The 19,675-nt window shown below is 37.6% G+C and overlaps 1 protein-coding gene across 2 annotated transcripts in view; it reads left to right on the top strand.

The window, feature by feature from the left end:
• The window catches only part of bcam (basal cell adhesion molecule (Lutheran blood group)), a 62,023-nt gene that overhangs the window by 24,106 nt on the left and 18,242 nt on the right, over positions 1-19,675 (top strand). For both annotated transcript variants that reach the window (XM_048152420.1, XM_048152419.1), the window contains exon 2: positions 19,255-19,382. In XM_048152420.1, coding sequence (XP_048008377.1) covers positions 19,255-19,382 — 128 coding nt within the window. The remainder of the gene's footprint in view (positions 1-19,254; positions 19,383-19,675) is intronic.

The following is a 19,675-nucleotide window of genomic DNA, read 5'->3' as shown; positions in this document are numbered from 1 at the left end:
GGAATACACTGATAAAAATCATTCGGGAATGGACAATAACAAGGAAATTTGCAAAAAATTGCAACAGTACGATATTATCATGTTTTTCGACAGTGGTATCATAATGATAACATGGTGTTCTTTAAGTACACTTGAATTTAATATAATGTAATATAATGTGTTATGTTACTGAACAATAACCAATGTATGTATCCTTTTCACAGACTGTAATGACACGGTTGCACAGTTATTAACATTGTAAAAAAAGTTTTACATTTTTTCGTTTTAAAAAAAATTATGTAAATTTATAACACTATACTTTGTGGGTGGTCCATTGGCCAATATTATGAATATTTACTCTTGCCTGTTGCATTAAAAAAAGTAGTACCAAACCTGTAACCCATATTTGATTTAATCTCATTTGCATGTAGACACGCCATCTTCATGAAGTGAAGAGATAATGCTTATTTTGCTATCCTAAATGCTCAATTATACGGTTAATTGCATTGTATTATTTGCATTTAGCATCGCTTTTGCTTGCTGTTCGTGACCCTTTAAGAAAACCTGAAATGCGGCATTAAAACATTATGATGTACAAAAGAAAGGTTTTCTTATATTATTAGCATGAAATATTGGCCATTTCAGACTAATGGCAGAAAAATACCAGTAAAAAAATACAGCAATATTATGATTCTGAAATGGTCCCCAATATATTACACATTCCTACTGAAGTCCATTGGTTTTACCATCTGATACAATCACTGTACCATAGTACCACCACAGTACTTTTTTGCAAAGGGAATAGAAAAACTCTTCTGATCTGCAGCCGAACAGTGAGTGAGACAGTGGAGAGGAAAGATGAAAAGGTGTGTTGAAAGTTTGTGTGTGTGTGTGTGATTCTGACCTTTAGCCCTCAGTCTGCTGTTAGCACTGTCAACATTGTAAACAAACTCACTTTATACCGGAGACAGGCTCAGAGAAAGAAAAAAAATATATAAGAGAGAGGCAGAAGCAGCGGGAAGAAAAGAAAATCTGGAGGGAGAGACGTGAGGCAGAGAAAAAGTGAAGAGAGAGAGACTGGAGTGGAGGGGAGAGGAGGCAGAGAGGTGCAGGACTGACTGTAATAACATTGCGCTAGAAACAGCAGGGAACAAGCAAACCCTGACCTGCTCCTCTTTTCTCGCTCTGTCCTTCACCCTCTCATCCCCCTTGTCCTCCCTTCTTCCGCTCAGACTCTTAAAACTCTCTCTCAGATTGAGCTTTAGTCCATCAGAGCTGAGATTTACACGGCCCAATGCGTCTTGCTATCTTTTTCTGACACACACACACACGCTGTGGTCACTACAGCGGCAGGGCCTCCGGTAAGTGGACCTCATGAGATCTTCCCCGGTGTTCGTTTTCCCTGTTTTCACGGGACCGGTTCGACAAGACTCCTCTCATTGTATTTCACCATGGAGACGTGCAATGTTACGATAACACTCTCCTTTAATCCTATCGGATTAACACCGTATCATTTGATTAAATTTTCGCTCATGGGTGAAGCTGTTAATATACGCATTGCAGATGTAATTATGCATAGTCATTCGGCGTTTATCGCTCGGCCCACAACAGATGCTCATTTTCTTATATCCTTCCCTCATTTCCTTCTCTTCCCATTCTCCCCAACCTGGAAACAGGAAAGGAAAACTACACCAGCTTAACTATATGCTGGTTGACAGGAAAGCAGGCCCAGGGATGTACAGTCAAACATCAGCCGCCTCAGGGATTGGAGTCACTCTCCTTCCCTCCCTCCCTCCCTCCCTCCCTCCCTCCCTCTTCTCCTCTCTGCTGCCAAACCGAAGCTCATTAGAGGAAAAGGGATTCCTGACTAAATAGAATGAGGCTCCTGCCAGACTGGGTGAAAGATGAGGGAGGGAGAGAGAGAAGTGTGTAGAATTGAGGAAAATTATTAATTAAAATGATCACATATATCCATTCTCCGTACTGCTTATCCTCTGAATCCTTATCTTAATCAATCAAAAAAAAAAAAAAAAAAAAGTTTCACACGGCATATTAGTAATTAATTGTAGGCAGTTTGTTAGATTGAAATCTTGAAATTTTACACAGTAAACCCTGGGTTATCGTTCTTATTTGCATGTTTATACCGTTTAATAACATGGATCGGGCAAATACAGCATGCCACAAGCAAATAACCTGTTTTAATATCTGCTTCTCCATTTGTGGAAATGTTATCACTTCAGTTAATATGTTTTGACATTTTTTACAGGTTCCCTCAGACGCTGAAACTAAACAAAGCGCATGAAAATTTCTGTGCACCGCTCATGAATATTTAATGAGACAGGCATTGTATCGTTTATGATTGGCTGTCTAACATTCTAGCGCCGCGTTGTTTCACACTGTACAGTTTTGGCACAGCAATTCAGCAGGGCTTCATACCCCAGGGTTAGAAATGGTGCCAACCCCCTTTCAAAATGACAAATGTGAAACGTTACTGAATCCAGTGTTAAAACTGGCCTGGTGAAAAACGTAACTGTGAGCTAAAACAAAATATGGTGTAGGCCTACTGCATAATCATCTCCTTAAATCTTTAATTTCACTGAAAAGTAGTTCTTGCTCTAATTAGATTCATTTTCAGTAGTTCTTCCTATAAAAGCCAAAGAAGAGAATGAAATGTGGGCTAAAATTCATCATTTTGTTTGTTTGTGGGATCCTGTTACTTCCTCAGTTTACAGTAGAGCTAAAGTAAAGTTTACTTGACCGTTCCACATATATATATGGAGTTTGTGTCCCAGCCACCCGCCAAGTCCCCCCCAATAGCCCCTCCAAAAGTCAACCGCACCATTGTCCAGCTAATAAAGCACCTGAGTGTGAGAAATGTGGAGCTTACAGAGTGTGAAAGAAAGAGGGAAAGAGCAGACAAAAGGAGAAGTGTTAACTGAAGTCAGGAGACTAGCATTACAGCTGACATGCAGCAGAGGGCTGGAGGAGGGGAGCATGTATTTGTGTGTGGCCTGTCTGAAAGCAGACCTTCGTTTGAACTTCATAATGACCAGTAAGAAAACAAGGAGAGAGGAACTAGTTTCATTTTTCTTCTGGACATGGAGATTAAAAGGAGGTCAAGCATTGTGGTTGACGTAATTGATTTGGCTTTCAGACTACTTATTTGTATCTAATTATTTTACAATATTCAAGTCCTGTAAGTGTAATAGGTCCTTAAAGGTAGGAACACACCAAGCTGACGCTCAGCCATCGGGCAGTTTTTGTTTGTCGGCTGACTAAGTTTTCTCAGTGTGTTCCGTAGCGTCATCTGAAGTTGGTCCTCGTTGGCTTTTTTTTGGCCAATTCGACATGTTGAATCGCGTTGGAGCTCATCAGTCCGTTGAGCCATCGGATCATTCTGATTGGCTGTTCAGCTACTGCCACCTGCTGGTTCAGAAAGGCATTTCATCTTACGCAGGCACAGAACGGACGTGCTACTTGGCCGTCGGCTGTCGAGCGTTGGTTTGGTGTGTGAGGGCAACTTTGTACACAGACTCTGCCGTGAGCCAGCGTGAGCCTGAGCCAACCACGCAGTCTGCTTTCGTCGCCACTAGTTCGTCGGCATCAGCTTTGTGTGTTCCTGCCTTAACTCAACCTGTTTGCAAGTCACATCATTCTCTATAGGACACAGCTGATTGGTTCCTGCTTTAACAGTAGCCAATGAGCTTGCATGCTCAACTTTCAAATACTTGTTAGCATTTGCTGTAGCAGTGCAGCTCGCTTTCAGAAACCCTCCACCTTCCCCAGCTCCACCTGCAGGAACTTAACAAAGAAACACAGGAACTAATAAAAACTCAAACAAAACAGAGTCCAAAACAAACAGACATGTGACAGTTATGGGTTTATATTTATTTTCATTCCTCAGAAACATATTTCCTGCTGGAACAAAGCTCTGTTGATCTGGTATCATTTGAGCCAGGATAACCCCTTTTCCTTCTGGTTATCTACACCCAAAACATAAGGCTTTGTCTGCTCAATACTTATATATACAACTTACTCTTATCCCTTGGAAAAAAACCTTGCTGCATAAAGGGAATGTTGGGACACAGAAAGAGAGATGGAGTAGAGAAGTGAAGTGGCTCTGGATGGAGAGAGAGCGAGTGAGCAAGAGAGACAGAGTGAGGGGGCAGAGCTCGCTGTCCTAACCCTTTTAGCGAGATTAACTCAAGCCGTAATGTCTCTCTCACATGGCCCTACTATTTATCTTCTGACTCAGCTCTCTCTCTCCCCTTTTCCTTATCCTTCTATCTCAATAATGAGTTTCGGTGGTACAGCAGAGTCTGCATTGTGGATGCGGCAGCTGTAGCATTAAAACACACCAGCAGCATGGCAGCTCTCGTGCAGTAACTGTCAGCACTAATACACCCCACACAACCCCTTCATCCACTCCCACCCTACTGCTGTCAATCAAGTTATTTGTTTTATTGGTGCCTGCTTCCATTTTCAGTTTTTATTCCACCTCTTTCTCTCTTAGAGCTCTCCTATTTAATTCACTTCATTTTAGATGTCCATTACTGGCTGTTCCACCATTAACTGCCATCTAGCCTGACTGATTGCTCTGCCAAACAATGCATATATCTGGCTTCTGCTATGGATGTTCATTTTTTTTGTGAAAATGAATGGGGGAGTGCATACATGCACGCAATTGGAGCATTTAGACTCCTTCAATTTAGACATTTCTGTCTCTTTTTATACTCTCCCATTTGCATCCATCCATCTTTGGTTTTTTTGCACTCTCCACTCTAAAATATATCCTCCCAACCCCCAACGAGTTCCCCATCTCCCTCCCCAGATTTCATTCTCACGTTGGTCTCTGCTTTGGGAGCCGAAGTTAGGAATACGGGGCTGTAATTGCACCGCCTGGGGGCCGGTGAGGTGATCGGGAGAGCAGGAGTTGTCCCTCAGCATTAAATATTAACTCCTTTTTTCATCTTTGCCTCTTTGCTGACATGCCCTAATAAGAATCCCATCTCTTCATTTTTGTCAATGTCATGTGAGGTTCATTCCAGTTCCTTAGAGGCGATTTCAAATCGAGTTTCCCGATACGGGTAATTTGAAACTTTTGAGACGGGCCCTAATATTGCTCTCCGTCCCTTCTTGTTGACCACATAACGAACTATAATCAGATTAAGTTACATACATCATATATATAGATACAATTTGTGTCATTTTGGCAAACAGATATGCTTCTATGAATAGTTTTGCAGCGCAAGCTCACATATCTAAGATTTGTGTATTTTCCTCTTGTAGGAATTTGAAGTTACTAAGTAAAAAAAGAATAAAACATCAGCTGTGTTGGCTGCAGAGGATATATTTTGTCTGAATTATTTATTCAGAATTTGCGGCATAACCTTCTTAGACAAAATGCACCAGCCTAACTAACCAAACTATAAATTATAGATGCAGAACAGTGTATTGGATAGCTTTTAATATATCCCCTACACAGATTTAGTATAGGATGATGAAGTGCATGTTTAATAACACCCATCTTTTATTCATTTATCATACTGATCATCGTAATGTGATCTTCACATCGCTCCATTTTATTTGTGTAAATGTAGTTTCTGTTATCTCTTTCCTCTTTCTCTCATGTCATGTAGTTTGTGCTGGCCCTCAGATTGAATGTGTTTGACTCACGATGCCATTGTCAGGACGACGGCAGTAGCGGGGTGGAATGCCAGCAGAACAAAAGACCGAGTGTGAACTGACCTTGTAGCCCACTTCACGCTGTTTATCCTCAGACATCAAGAGACTGAGATTATTTACCTATTCATAAGAAAACTTGAGTGTCCTGGGTTTACATGTTAAAGCATATCATCAGGAGAGAGAGAGGGCCTGGAAAACTTGGTGTTTTTGCTTTTCTAATGTACATGCTAGCTTTTATTGTGCACAATCTATTAATTATTCCAAAAGTTTGTCTTTGTAATTTTTAATCAACACTTTTTATTCTATCTAATCATTTGTAAGTGTGAACTTGTGAACGTGTTTCGGCTCAAAATATCAAACATGGTTGATGTCGTCCGAATGAATAGAATCTGAAGCTGTGTCTGAAATCGAATACTTCCCTACTATATAGCATGTGAAAAACAGTACCCCAACAGAGTAGTATGTCCGAATACATAGTATTCAAAAAACAGTAGACAAAAAGTGCGCATTCGATGGACACTTTACTGTCCCATGAGGCCACAGGTGGGGATTTATCAATGGAGGTAAAGCAACGCAACTGATGCTGGTAGGTCAATGACAACATGGCGGATGTAGTACGTCCGGATTACATTCATACTACGTAGAACACGGTCGCAAAGTAAGTTCAAATTCAAATGTAGTACCTACTCAGACATTACGTGATTTTGGACGCACTGAAAGAGTCTGTGCCCATCATACACCATGCAATTTTTTTGACAAATTTGTCAAATTCTGATTGCTGAAAATTTCTAGCTTTTCTTTCATAACTAGCGTCGACTCAAATTGGGGAAAAAAATCTGTAAAAGTTGTGTGGTGTATTCCAGCCTTTAAGAAATCTTTGAAATTTTTAATCTGGCTTTCCTTTTCTTCTGATGTAACTTAGGTAACGCAGGCTATTAAATAATTTTAACTAAAAGCAAAATTGTTATTCAAGCATGGTTTTAGCAAACTAGCATTTGATCTGGCTTCATTTTGTAATGCCGACTTTTCACAATCCAGTCAGTTCTCGACCGATACAGGATGAGATGGAAGTCATATTTTTTTCCCTCATTGAATTTTATGTTTAAAGGTAAATTTAGTAGTTCTTTAGCTAGTGTTAACATTGCTGTGCTTTGCTTACTTTAAGTACTGATACCGCAATACTGCACTGCCTTCTCAACTTGGAGCAGCGTGATTGTCTTTGAGTTTTATGTAAATTACACTGATACTAGTGAGTTTTAAAGGTCCCGTTCTTCGTGATCCCATGTTTCAAACTTTAGTTAGTGTGTAATGTTGTTGTTAGAGTATAAATAAAATCTGTAAAATTTTAAAGCTCAAAGTTCAATGCCAAGCGAGATATTTTATTGAACAGAAGTCGCCTACATCGAACGGCCAGTTTGGACTACATCCCTCTACTTCCTTCTTTAATGACGTCACTAAAACAGTTTTTTGACTAACCTCCGCCCACAGGAATACACAAGAGTTGCGTTTGTAGAGTGTGTTTGTCGCCATGTCGTCGAAACGCTGTTATTTTCATCCCGCAGTCCAATCACCGGGTCTGATTCCGGCTCAAATTGAGAGGGTAAAATTAAAGACATGTTTACAATAACACTGAGCGCGTTCATCTCCACGTTATGGTAAGAGGCGTGACTTTTCCGGGCAAGGTTCGCTAAGCTGCTGTCGAATCACAACACAGGAACCGCTGGCACAATCAGAACTCGTTACGTATTTCTGAAGGAGGGACTTCATAGAACAAGGAAGTCATCAGCCCGTTTTTATGACAGTGGAAACAGCGGTATACAGATAAGTAAATTATGTGAAAAATACTGTGTTTTTTTACACGCGAAACATGAACACATGTTATATTGCACACTATAAACACAATCAAAGCTTCAAAAAAACACGAAAAACGGGACCTTTAAAGATCAGTCTACACAATAATTAATTTCCTTCATTTTCCAACAAAAAAGAAGCTACTTAGAGACCATTCACAGAATGCGTTACAATGCGCTACTTTTCCATTGTTTTTTTATGTAAACATGCGATAGCCGGACGTACAAAACCGTTGCTTTCGCGTCTTGCGTCTTTTGCAGCGTCTCGCGCTTAACATGGCATTCTAAAAATGCGGTCCTCAAGTTAAAATCAGTTCAACTTTTAAAAAAGGCATCTCGAGACCTTTTTTTCTCGAGACATTTTTTCCTTGTTCCACTGCCCGCATCGTTTTTCAAAGCAAAAATGCGTTGTGTGAATGAGCCCTTAGGCATCACTACTTTTCTCCATCGTCAAATCTTTCCATCTTGTGTATGCTGTATCGATGTGTGCGCCCATTTTTTTGTCTTTGTCTTTCTGCCTTCTGCCTTTAGACCTATTCTGCTTCTTCGGCTCTACAGGTACTGATTCTCCTCTTATCTCCGTTGCTAAAGCTCAATAATATGTCTGTTCCACTGTCTGATTTTCGCTCTTAACCTCATTTTGCATCAGTTTTAAGTCTAGTGTATCTGCAGAGGTGGTGTATCAGTGAACTTGAGGAGTTTTTCTGCTATTTAGTCAAACACGGTGGGTCACGTCATTTCAACAAGACAAAATACATTTAGAGGAATGACTCACATCATACATAATTAAAACGCTTTTGAAAGTAAACTATCATAGTGGAGTCTTATGTGAGTGGACACCATTCAGATGACTCTTCACAAAAACACAATTTATTTGTAATTTGGCTCCAAACTTTAAATTGGCACTAAACTACTGAATGCACTTTTAATTCAGAAGCACATCACTTCACAAAAACTGCACATTCAAACTGCAATTCACAAGAACTGTAACCAAGCAAAAGTGAGAAAGAGGAACAGAGAATGGGAGGAGACCTCTGAGATTTGTGCACAGTCCCTGAAGTGCAGAGAAGTGTGTAAGGCTAGTGAATGATGCCAAGTATGGCTGAATGTTTAACAACCGATAGCATGCCTAAATCATAAGAGCATGACTGTAAATATATACTATAGTGTCATTTGTCACAGGTGCGCGGTCCCTAAAGGAAAACGGCAGAGATGCATGAGATGGAAGAATGTATCGCTCGGCAGAAGCCAAAAGATAAATTCCCACATGTCTTATCCTGTTTTAGCAGAAGACTTTGACCACACACAGACAGTCTGTAAACCTCGGTTAAGCCTAAATGCTTGAGATAAATATTCAATCTTTAGGCTTATGTTAGTGAAAGTGTACTGTAAGTGCGTTCTAACCAAGGGAAGATGTGCTTCAGATGTGACCACTTTCTGGTTTATGGCAGTCATGTGCTTAACTCAAACAGGAATTATCAATTAAGTTGTATTGATCATGAGGAATGTCTTCGTTTGATGTCTATGACTGGCTCACACACTTCACAAAACATACTGAGATACAAAACAAATGCTCAGAAGGTCTGACCGGTGACTCAAGTTCACACGGTTTCAATTTGTCTCAGCTTGTTGGTGTAATAGGTGACTATAGGAGAAATGTCTGGCTTTGTTGTTTTTCTAAGTGTTGCTAAACTACGGTCAACTTACGGACTAAACAAAGTTTAGTTTTTTTTACATTTTCCGTTCTGTCTTTTTGCCTTTGGCAATTTCCTGCTACCTTTGTCATATTTTTACCCAACTCCAGTTTCACTTCTTATTCTTTCTCTCACTTATTTACTCTTTCTCCTGCTCTAGTACATGTCTGTCTTTTTCTGCTCACCCTGATCTCTTCTCTTTGCCTTGTGACTGAGGGTTTGTGTGCCAGTGTGTGTGTCAAAGTCAATGAAAGAGCCAGCAGCTGCTGTTGGTGCTCTTGCACCTGTTCTTGTCTCATCATGGTAGTGATGACTGATGTCAAGCCTTACATGGACCCATCATGCCCCTCTCCACCCTCCACATCCATTAAACACACGCACACATGCTCACAGCGGGCCTTCTTTATCTACAGTTTGCTCATTTTGTATTTGGCAGCTTATTTGAAGATGTCAGGAAGGAAGTTCCAAATTTGCTGCCCACTTCCTGTTTTGAAGTTGCTGTTTTGTTTTTAGTGCTTTGTGATTAGCTTTACGCTTATTTTACACATATTTTTCCTGAGGTCTCCTTGTGAGTCTTCAGACTGCATACTGAATATGATTACATACATTTGGTTTTGTTTTTATTTGACACTTTTATGATGAAAATAAATTATTTTACCATTGTTGTTTTAAACCTGAATGGTTTCTTACCTTTATTTTTATTTCAGTTTTATTTTTATTCAAATGTAGTACTTCAACTTCAACTTATTTATTTTAGTTAGTAGGAATACATTTTTCATCTAATATTTTTTATTTTATTTCAGTTTCATTTCAATTTACTGAAATAATATTTTTAGTTTTATAAAACTTCTTAAAAATGGTCCATATGGCTTATATACGTATGAATATATACAATAACACTGTGTGTCAAAAGGACTGAAATTTAAGTCTTGACATCTGCTGTCAGCATCCGCAGTAGTGAATGTCATCCAGCTGTAACTACTGACATTGAGGCAGCACCCATACCATCCCTTCCCACTCACTGCTTTTCCCTGCTACCCTGTTGCCATAGCAATAGTGTTCAGCATAATAACAAAAAATTACAGCGCTCCATAAAAATCAGCAAGGTTAACACTTTTTCTGTTTGTGTACTGTACATGAGTGTGGGTGGATATTTTCTCATGAATATTAATGTTGTTTGTGTCTGAATGCATTTCTGTTTATATCATTTAAATATAAGCATTGCTTGGGTTAGTAGCCTATCTAGAATCCATACTTGAGGATTTTTCTTTCAACTTCTCAAAGAGGTTAAATTTAATTAAAATTCTTTATAAAACGGTCTATATGCGTTAAAGTATACTTCTGCTTTTATAAGCAATTTTACTACAGTTTTAAGTTAGACCTGAACTTCTTTTGAGAATTTAAAAGCATGAATCTCAGTACGTTTTGATAGATTTATGCTTAAAACAGGAAAAACAGTTTTCCAGTGGGGTTTGAGAAAAAAAAAAAAAAAAGAAGTTTAATCAAAGTCCCTTTAAGACAAGTAATTTTACTCGGCGTCCATCTTTGAAATGCCACTTTGAGCGCAATTCCTATCTCTTTGAATAGGGAAACATCAAATTCTCCAAAGCTGTTTGCCAAGCTTTCGATTAAATTTCATATTTTAAATCACCAAGGAAATCTGACAATAACTGTCTTTGTTTCTAATTTGTTTCTAAACACTCGAATCATGACAAAAAAACTGTATTTTTCAGGCTGGATCGAGTTATTGCGCATGCGTTGTCCTAGGTGCGCGTCTGACTGTTTCTATAGGAACCGGAGCTTCTAGCGGCCGCTTTACCAATCAGCGAATAACTCTTATTAAGAAGGCGGGACTTATACCGCCATATTGCGCATTGCACTTTCTCCCATTCAAAACAATACGAGTGACGTGTCTTGTGTTATTCTACACTGTAAAAAATGACCGTGATTTTAACAGTAAAAGACTGTAAAAATGCTGCGGTGAAAAACTGTCAATTGGTTTACAGAAAGTTTCCGTACTATATACAGTGAATAACTGTAATAGATCTAATGGTACATTTAATGTAATTTTACGGTAAAATACCGTTAAATTCACAGTTTTTGGAAGTGAAAAATAAATTTCATTGTAAAATTTACAGTGAAAAAACGTAAATTGACATTCCCACAATTCCCTGCGTGACACTTCACATTTGATATATTTTCGTTGAAATAACTCTGTTTCTTCTTAGTTTTTCTCATTTTTTCTAATCAGTTATGTACATTAGGGTTTTATGTTACATCTAATGTTGTTAAATTAATGTTTATTGCATTTATAAAATTTCATGCATGTTACCATGATGGTGTTTAGTGTGTGTGTGAATGACACTGTGTGCACCTTCTATATATTAGTATTGTCCTCCTCAGCTTGTGGAAAATCTGCTTGTGATGAACTTTGATTCATCATGTGACTCTTATCACCACTGTGTTTGATGACTGTCAGTGTATTATAAAGGTAAAAAACAGATATTAGTACTTCATTAGGTTGGTAAATTAACATTATATCAGTTAATGAAATACGTTATTTTACCGTAAATTTAACAGATTTTTTTTTACGTTGCTACTGTATTTTTTACGGTAAAGTTCTGGCAACCACAGCTGCCGGTTTTTTACCGTAAATTTTACTGGTATTTTTTTTACAGTGTATAGTCTTTGGTTTAATTAATTATAAATTCTCTTAAGTTTTTCTATGAAAAGTCTATGATAATGTCTTATACAGTTTCTCAAGTAAATTTTCCCTATTAACCATTTTTAGATATTTTCACCAGACAAAAAAAAAAGAAAAAAAGATTTGCCCCCAGTGGTTGATTTCAGCCTGTGGTCACTGGTTGTGTCAGTTGCACAGACAGTTTTCATATGAACCTTTGGAATAAATGAAACTGCTCAGCTGTGCTCACCCACTGTCACATGCAGTTAGACCGACATATCCATCCATCCATTCAGTCTGTTCTGAACAGGATTTGCTTCAGGAGGTTATTTTGAAGACTATATATAATAAAGGTTGTCAGAATAAAATGAAAAGCGTGAAAGGTCAAGTTTTATTTTGATAATAAAAGTAAACTGAAAGTGGATAAGCAGATATAGAAATACTGTAGTGAAGATATTTTCAGAGCATTATTAGGTTAGATTATCAGCTTATTTTAATTTTACATCAGAGTATGTGGGCAGCGATGGTTGCATGTTTATGTGTGACTTTTCAGCCACAGGGCTCCTTAGACAGGGCTCCTTTTCAGCCACAGGGCTCCTTAGACAGTAATTTTTGTTTCTAACCACACACATACACACCACATCTCAAATGCACTCTCATGAGACACTTCTTTCTCACAGTTCATAACCTCTGTGTGGAGCATCCAAACGCTAAACTAGTCTATTGATAATTCATAGTTTTCTGTTTTTCACTGAACCACAACATAGCTTTAAGGAGAGAGATGACTTTTGACCTAATGGCCATTTTAAAATAATGAAGGAATAAGATTTGCGAAGCAACTATTGTGAGCCAGACTCAAGCATATGAGCACCATTTGAAGCACATGCAATAACCACTGCTCCTGTTGCTTGAGCCCTCAGAGAACAGACAGGTGATGTACGAATGACAGGGTGTTAATGGAAAATTGAGTTTACATTCGAAGCTGTTGACCATGAGGGAGCGATCACCTTTCCACCTGTGTATGTGTCTGAACGAGTGTACAGTATGTCCGCCCAGTGGAAAGGTTACTGTATACACATCATTTATTTGTCCCTCTGTGTGTGTGCATGTGTTGGCATTAGCCAGAAAATGAAAAAAGATGGTTAAAAAAAAGAAGGGAGGACACATTGTAAGATTAAAAATGGAGTCTGTCCACTTTTACTTAGACAATTTGTCTATAGTACTACCTCTAAGTACTTAAATTTACACTTTTTGTTTATAGCATCTATTACTATTTGCACTTGTTGTAAACCTGATGCTATTTGTTGCTTTTGTACACTTGGTATTCATCACTATTTACACTGTAAATAGCCCCTGCCTTAAAATATAGTATGAAAGAATATTTAAAACATACAGTACAGTTCAAAAGTTTGGAACCACTAAGATTTTTAATGTTTTTAACAGAAGTTTCGTCTGCTCACCAAGGCTACATTTATTTAATTAAAAATACAGTAAAAACAGTAATATTGTGAAATATTATTACAATTTAAAATAACTGTTTTCTATTTGAATATATTTCACAAAGTAATTTATTCCTGTGATGCAAAGCTGAATTTTCAGCATCATTACTCCAGTCTTCAGTGTCACATGATCCTTCAGAAATCATTCTAATATGCTGATTTGCTGCTCAATAAACATTTATGATTATTTTCAATGTTGAAAACAGTTGTGTACTTTTTTTTTCAGGATTCCTTGATGAATAGAAAGTTAAAAAGAACAGCATTTATCTGAAATACAAAGCTTCTGTAGCATTATACACTACCGTTCAAAAGTTTGGGGTCAGTAAGAATTTTTATTTTTATTTTTTTGAAAAGAAATTAAAGAAATTAATACTTTTATTCAGCAAGGATGCATTAAATCAATCAAAAGTGGCAGTAAAGACATTTATAATGTTACAAAAGATTAGATTTCAGATAAACACTGTTCTTTTGAACTTTCTATTCATCAAATAATCCTGAAAAAAAATATTGTACACAAATATTTTGTACAATTGTACACATTAAATGTTTCTTGAGCAGCAGATCAGCATATTAGAATGATTTCTGAAGGATCATGTGACACTGAAGACTGGAGTAATGATGCTGAAAATTCAGCTTTGCATCACAGGAATAAATTACTTTGTCAAATATATTTAAATAGTACACAGTTATTTTAAATTGTAATAATATTTCACAATATTACTGTTTTTTACTGTATTTTTAATCAAATAAATGTAGCCTTGGTGAGCAGACGAAACTTCTTTTAAAAACATTAAAAATCTTAGTGGTTCCAAACTTTTGGACTGTACTGTATTACACAAATAATATTAAAAAGTCAACATACAACAGAAATTGCTATTGAGCAAAATAATCTTATTTCAAACCAAGAATAAGCTATATAATATTGTTTTCAGTTTGGACTAAGATTATTTTGCTTACCCCATTGGCAGATTATTTTGCTTGTTTTAAGGAAACATGCTTAATTTTGATTTATTTTTCCTAAAAACTAGAAAATAATTTGTACTTGTCAAGAAAATGCTTCTTGATTTAAGAACTTTAAGATATTTTGACTAAAAACAAAAAAATTCTAAGTAAGAACAGCATTTTTTGCAGTGTATATGTATATTTCTAATATACAGACTTACTTGTCTGAAATGCTGAAAAGTCAGTGCTGTTGAACTGTATATCAGCTCACTGAGCCAATCAAAATCGAGGACAAGAACTATTATGTAATAAGAGAGATATAAGATAAGTAGTAAAAAGAGGTAAAAATAAAAGACAGACATTGAAAGCTGAAGTGGAGAGGCAGCTGGCTCTTTTCACAGCGGCGTCTGTTCTCCCACTGTGTGTGCGCCCGTGTGAGGGATAGTATTCAGACTTTGGGGCAGAACTTCAGGGGTACGGCAGAAATCTTTGACAGTGGCAGCTCTCCGTCTCTCAGAAGTTGTCTGGCCCGGTTCTGTCTGTAACTGTCTTGCCAGCAATTGCCGGTACTGAAATGATCCATCTGTCTGAAAACTGCCTTGAGTTTTCAGAATGCAGTGTATCGACCTGATGCGCTTCATAAATACTGAATGTGAGGGTGTGTGTGTGTGTGTGTGTGTGTGTGTGTGTGTACGAACGGTCTCCTCTCAGTGTGAGTGTCTGTCGATGTGTCTGCTGCTCACAGTCAGAAAGTCTCCTTTCCATCTGCTTCTCTCGCCGTTCATCACGCGTGCTGTCTTTCTTTCTTTAAATCCGATTATCTTTACCGCTCGCTATGACTCGCACCCACCCGCACGTACCCTTGACCGCACCCCTTCCAGCCCCTGCTGAGGGGGAGATTGAACAGAGGAGGCACTAATTGCCCCTTAATTGCCCCTATGTCTGTCCAGCTGCTCCCCTAAGCAGAAAAGAAGAGTGGACAAGTAGTATTGATCAGACAAGAGTAGTGAGAATAAAAGAGAAAGGTGGAATTGGAGTGAGAGTTTTAAACAGACATAAAGAGATAGTTCACCTAAAAATGTAATTTCTTTCATCATTTATTCACCTTCATGTCTTTCCAAACCCGTATGACTTTCTTTCTTCTGTGTAATAAAAAAGATATAAAAAAACATAAAAGATAAGATATTTTGAAGTGTTTTTTTTTTTTTTTTTTTTTTTTTTTTTTTTTTTTTGGCTAACAGCCACCATGGAAGGTGTCTTGATATTCAATGTTATTAGAGTTAACTAGAACTGAAAAAATAAATAAATAAATAAATAAAATGGATAGTTCTCACCCATGAGACTGGCTCTGATGTCATCTGGCAGTTTTAAATGACATCAGAGTTCGCAGTTGGCCGGTACGCAGAACTGACTCTTCTCATTTTTTACCTTTAGCGTACCGCCAGTTTTCGTTGCATACCAACACTTCCGACACGTTGAACGTAAGCAAAGTCCCTTTAAGACAAGTCATTTCACTCGACGGCCATCTTTGAAACGCCTCTCGGGCATCCTGGGCATCATGCAGCTCCTATCTCGTTGAATGGGGAAACATCAAATTCTCCAAAACTGTTCGCCAACCTTACGATTAAATTTCATATTTGAAATCACCAATGAAATCTAACAACAACCAGCTCATAAATTTAGTTTCTAAACGCTCGAATCTTGACAAAAAACTGTATTTTTCAGGCTGGATCAAGCTAATGCGCATGCGCAGACCTAAATGGTCTTTTCGGAGGCGCGCGTCTGACTGTTTCTATAGAAACCGGTGATTCTAACGGCCGCTGAAGTGACGCGATGACTTTACCAGTCGGCGATTGGCTCTTATTTAGAAGGCGGGACTTATTAGGCCATATTGCGCGTTACACTTTCTCCCATTCAAAACAATACGAGTGAAGCGTCTTGTGTTATTCTATAGTCTTTGACGTAAGGAAGCCCTTCTCCAGTAACGTGTTTTGAACTGAGCATCGGGAGTACCGGCACTTTTATTTTTCTACTTTAAGCACTGCATGTCATGTGGTCATTCGTAGCGCTTCATCAGACAACAATTAACATCTTCAAGGTGCAATGTTTAATTTCTGTTCCTTTAGAGAAAGAACAGAACAGAACTGCAAAAATAAACATTGTTTCCATACTGGTTTCTAAAGCATTCCTACGACCCCTTCCATGTATCGTCTGCTGCTTTAAATGCTTGAGCTCTTTAAAGCAGGACGGATTCTGATTGGCTTTCAGTGTTTTTATTGTTCAGCTGGTAAAAATCATTCTGAAAGTAATTCCAATGATATCTTTCCTTTGTCATAATAGTTATTGGGCCCTGTTTTAACGATCTAAGCACATAGTCTAAAGCGCACAGCGCAAGTACACTTAGTGCGTGTCCGAATCCACTTTTGCTAGTTTAAGGACAGGAAAAATGGTCTGCATGCCTGGCGCATGGTCTAAAAGGGTTGTACCTATTCTCTTAATGAGTAATGGGTGTGTTTTGAGCGTAACGTGTAATAAATCAATCAGAGTCTCATCTCCAATTCCCTTTAAAAGCCAGTTGCGCTCTCGCCATGAACGATTTGATATTTACATGGCGGAATTTGAAAGCAGAAAAACTGACCGCTTCTCTAGCGGATCTGCAGACCATCTACAGGAAAAGCCGGATTCCACCAAAGCATTTTTATCTTTATGCACACAATAATAATCTTTTACATTGTAATACTTTTATTTTTAATATTTGGCATGTTTGTAAGCTGCTGTGTGTGTGTAATAAGCAGAGTGTATGCATGCTGTGTACCTGCTTATAGGTGCATATTACTAACACGCTCTTTAAATAACAAAACAAATATTGCGCCATTGACTTTAGACTAGATTTCAGTTGGTCAATGGCGCAGTCTATTTCAGTTGCCTCAAAATAGCAACACGCCAACAATGCACCTGAACACACCTTGTTTTCAGACCAGCACGCCCATGGGTGCACAAATGGGCGCAAATGCATTTGCTATTTAAACAACATGGTGCTGAATGTGAAAATGATAACTGCGTCGGGCTGAAACTAGCAAAAAAAACACTTGCGTCACGTCTGGCGCTGCATTGCGTCGGGTGTATGATAGGGCCTATAATGTTGGTGTGAACTTCAATACCCTAAATGAAGTGTAATGATTATTAAAACTTTATAGTTGTTGCAGTTATCGTCTTTGGTGTAAAATGGGTCTTTAATGTGCACTTGTGACCTTTGCGATGTCCTCTTGGATCATTCTTAACTTACAGTGGATATTACAAAACAGTATGTGATGCATTACATCACCACTGCAAGCAAAGCTTGTAGCGAATATACACAACCATTTTTATTATGACAGTTTACTGATGTTGTCCATATCAGTCTATTTCATTCTTGTTGAGTGCTAATGCAGAACTTCTGGATCTGACTGGTGTGTTTTGGTTCATGTGTTGCGCTGATTCATTTTTAAAGGGAAAGTACAGCCTCTCTTTGTTTCACTGTTTCTTCAGAGCCCAGTATGTGAAGTTGCTCGCGTACTGTATAAAAGTGATCACGAGTTGTTTGTTTGTGTTCTGTGCTCTGGGTGGGAGTCATGAGAATCTGCTGGCGGGCGTGCTTATGTGTGTTGTCTATCAGCCAGTGGGATCTAGGAAAGAGGGAGGATCTTAGAAGAGATTATTGTCTGTCTGGATGCCACATCCAGAAAGATCAGATTGTTTAGAAAGATCACTCCTGTGATCTTTCTAAACAAGGCAACTCCATGGTCATTTTACATACACACAAAACGACTCTTAGTCTGCATTTCATTCTACCTTGCACACTAAAAAGTAGTCTGAGTTTGAAAGTGTTTTGATAAACATGAATTACTAAACTATTTCACTACCCTATTGTTCAGCCTTTTGGCGATACTTAATATTTATGGGTGTTTGTTTTTCAGTCAAAGGAACCATTATTTCCACCAAGGACATAAAATGTTAACTACATGAAGTGAAAAATCTAGTTAATAAATAATCAAGGCATGTTTTCCACACAGTTTTTTTGCTGAACGAACACAAAGAAAAATTATATTTAATCATTTTCCTTTATATGCACAGTATATACTACTGTTCAAAAGTTTGGTGTCAATAAGATTTTTCTTGTTGTTGTTTAAAAGAAAGGATGCATTAAATTGATCAAAGTTGACAGTAAAGTAATATATATATATATATATATATATATATATATATATATATATATATATATATATATATATATATAAAATATAAAAACAGCAATCAGATTCATTTTGTTAAAACGAACTATTTAAAAAGATTCATTAAAATGAATACAATTTCTACACCTTTTTTGCTTTTGAGGTTTAAAATGGACACATTTAAAATATTTTTCACCGTCATTATATCTCAAGTTGCATAACAAAATAAAAAATGTTTTTATAAGAAACTTAATGGAGAAATTAAAAATACATTAAAATATATTAAATATTCATGATGTTTCCTAATTTATATTGCCTTCAAAATCTTTGCAATTATATTATGAATTATAAAACATATCGCCCAGCCCTACTGTGGACTCCTACTACCCGATTTCAAGAGAGCAAAGGGTTATCGGCAGTCTTTTTTCTTGCTCTCTCTTGCACCTGGTTCTGTGCAGCTGGGCTTCATGTTTGGAGGCAGCGGGAACACAATGGCTGTTTCAGTCTCACAGCATGTGGATCATTTCTCACTGCGTGTGACTCCGAGGCTGCTGCAGTGAAAAGCCGTCTGGCAAATTATTATGACTGTTCTTCAATGCCGCCCATCCAGCTCTCAATCCTTCCCGCCAAAACAAGTCCAATTTTTAATAAAAATAAACATCTTTGTTATCACACATGTAATTTTTGGTCTCTTTTTCCTTCTCTTTACAGTATGTTTGGCTACTGTCAAGGTCACTGTGACTCCAAAGGTGGAAGTGATTAAAGGAGAGACTGCCAAACTGCCATGCAGTTACACCATCTCTGCAGAAGCTTCTGAGATTGTGGTCCAATGGTTCATTGTGAGTAGATGAATGACTTTATATTATTAGAATATATCACTTTTTTCATTTATCTTATATTTTATGTATGGATCATGTATCACCCAATACTGGGTCCCACTTTATATTAAGTATATTGAACTATTACGTACTATCCTTTAATAATTTAATACAATGCAGTTACTGTGAACAAACATTTTACACTGTACTTAAAAAAACCTGCATGTAATTACAGCTGTAATTATTTTTTGTTTCTCTTTTTTTATTTTTGTAATTACATCTATAATTACACTGTTGACCCTTCTTTTACCCCT

Source organism: Megalobrama amblycephala, linkage group LG13 (assembly GCF_018812025.1).
Source record: "Megalobrama amblycephala isolate DHTTF-2021 linkage group LG13, ASM1881202v1, whole genome shotgun sequence".
Lineage (NCBI taxonomy): Eukaryota > Metazoa > Chordata > Actinopteri > Cypriniformes > Xenocyprididae > Megalobrama > Megalobrama amblycephala.
Note: the sequence above shows the minus strand (reverse complement) of the source record. Positions and strands in the feature narration are given on the sequence as shown.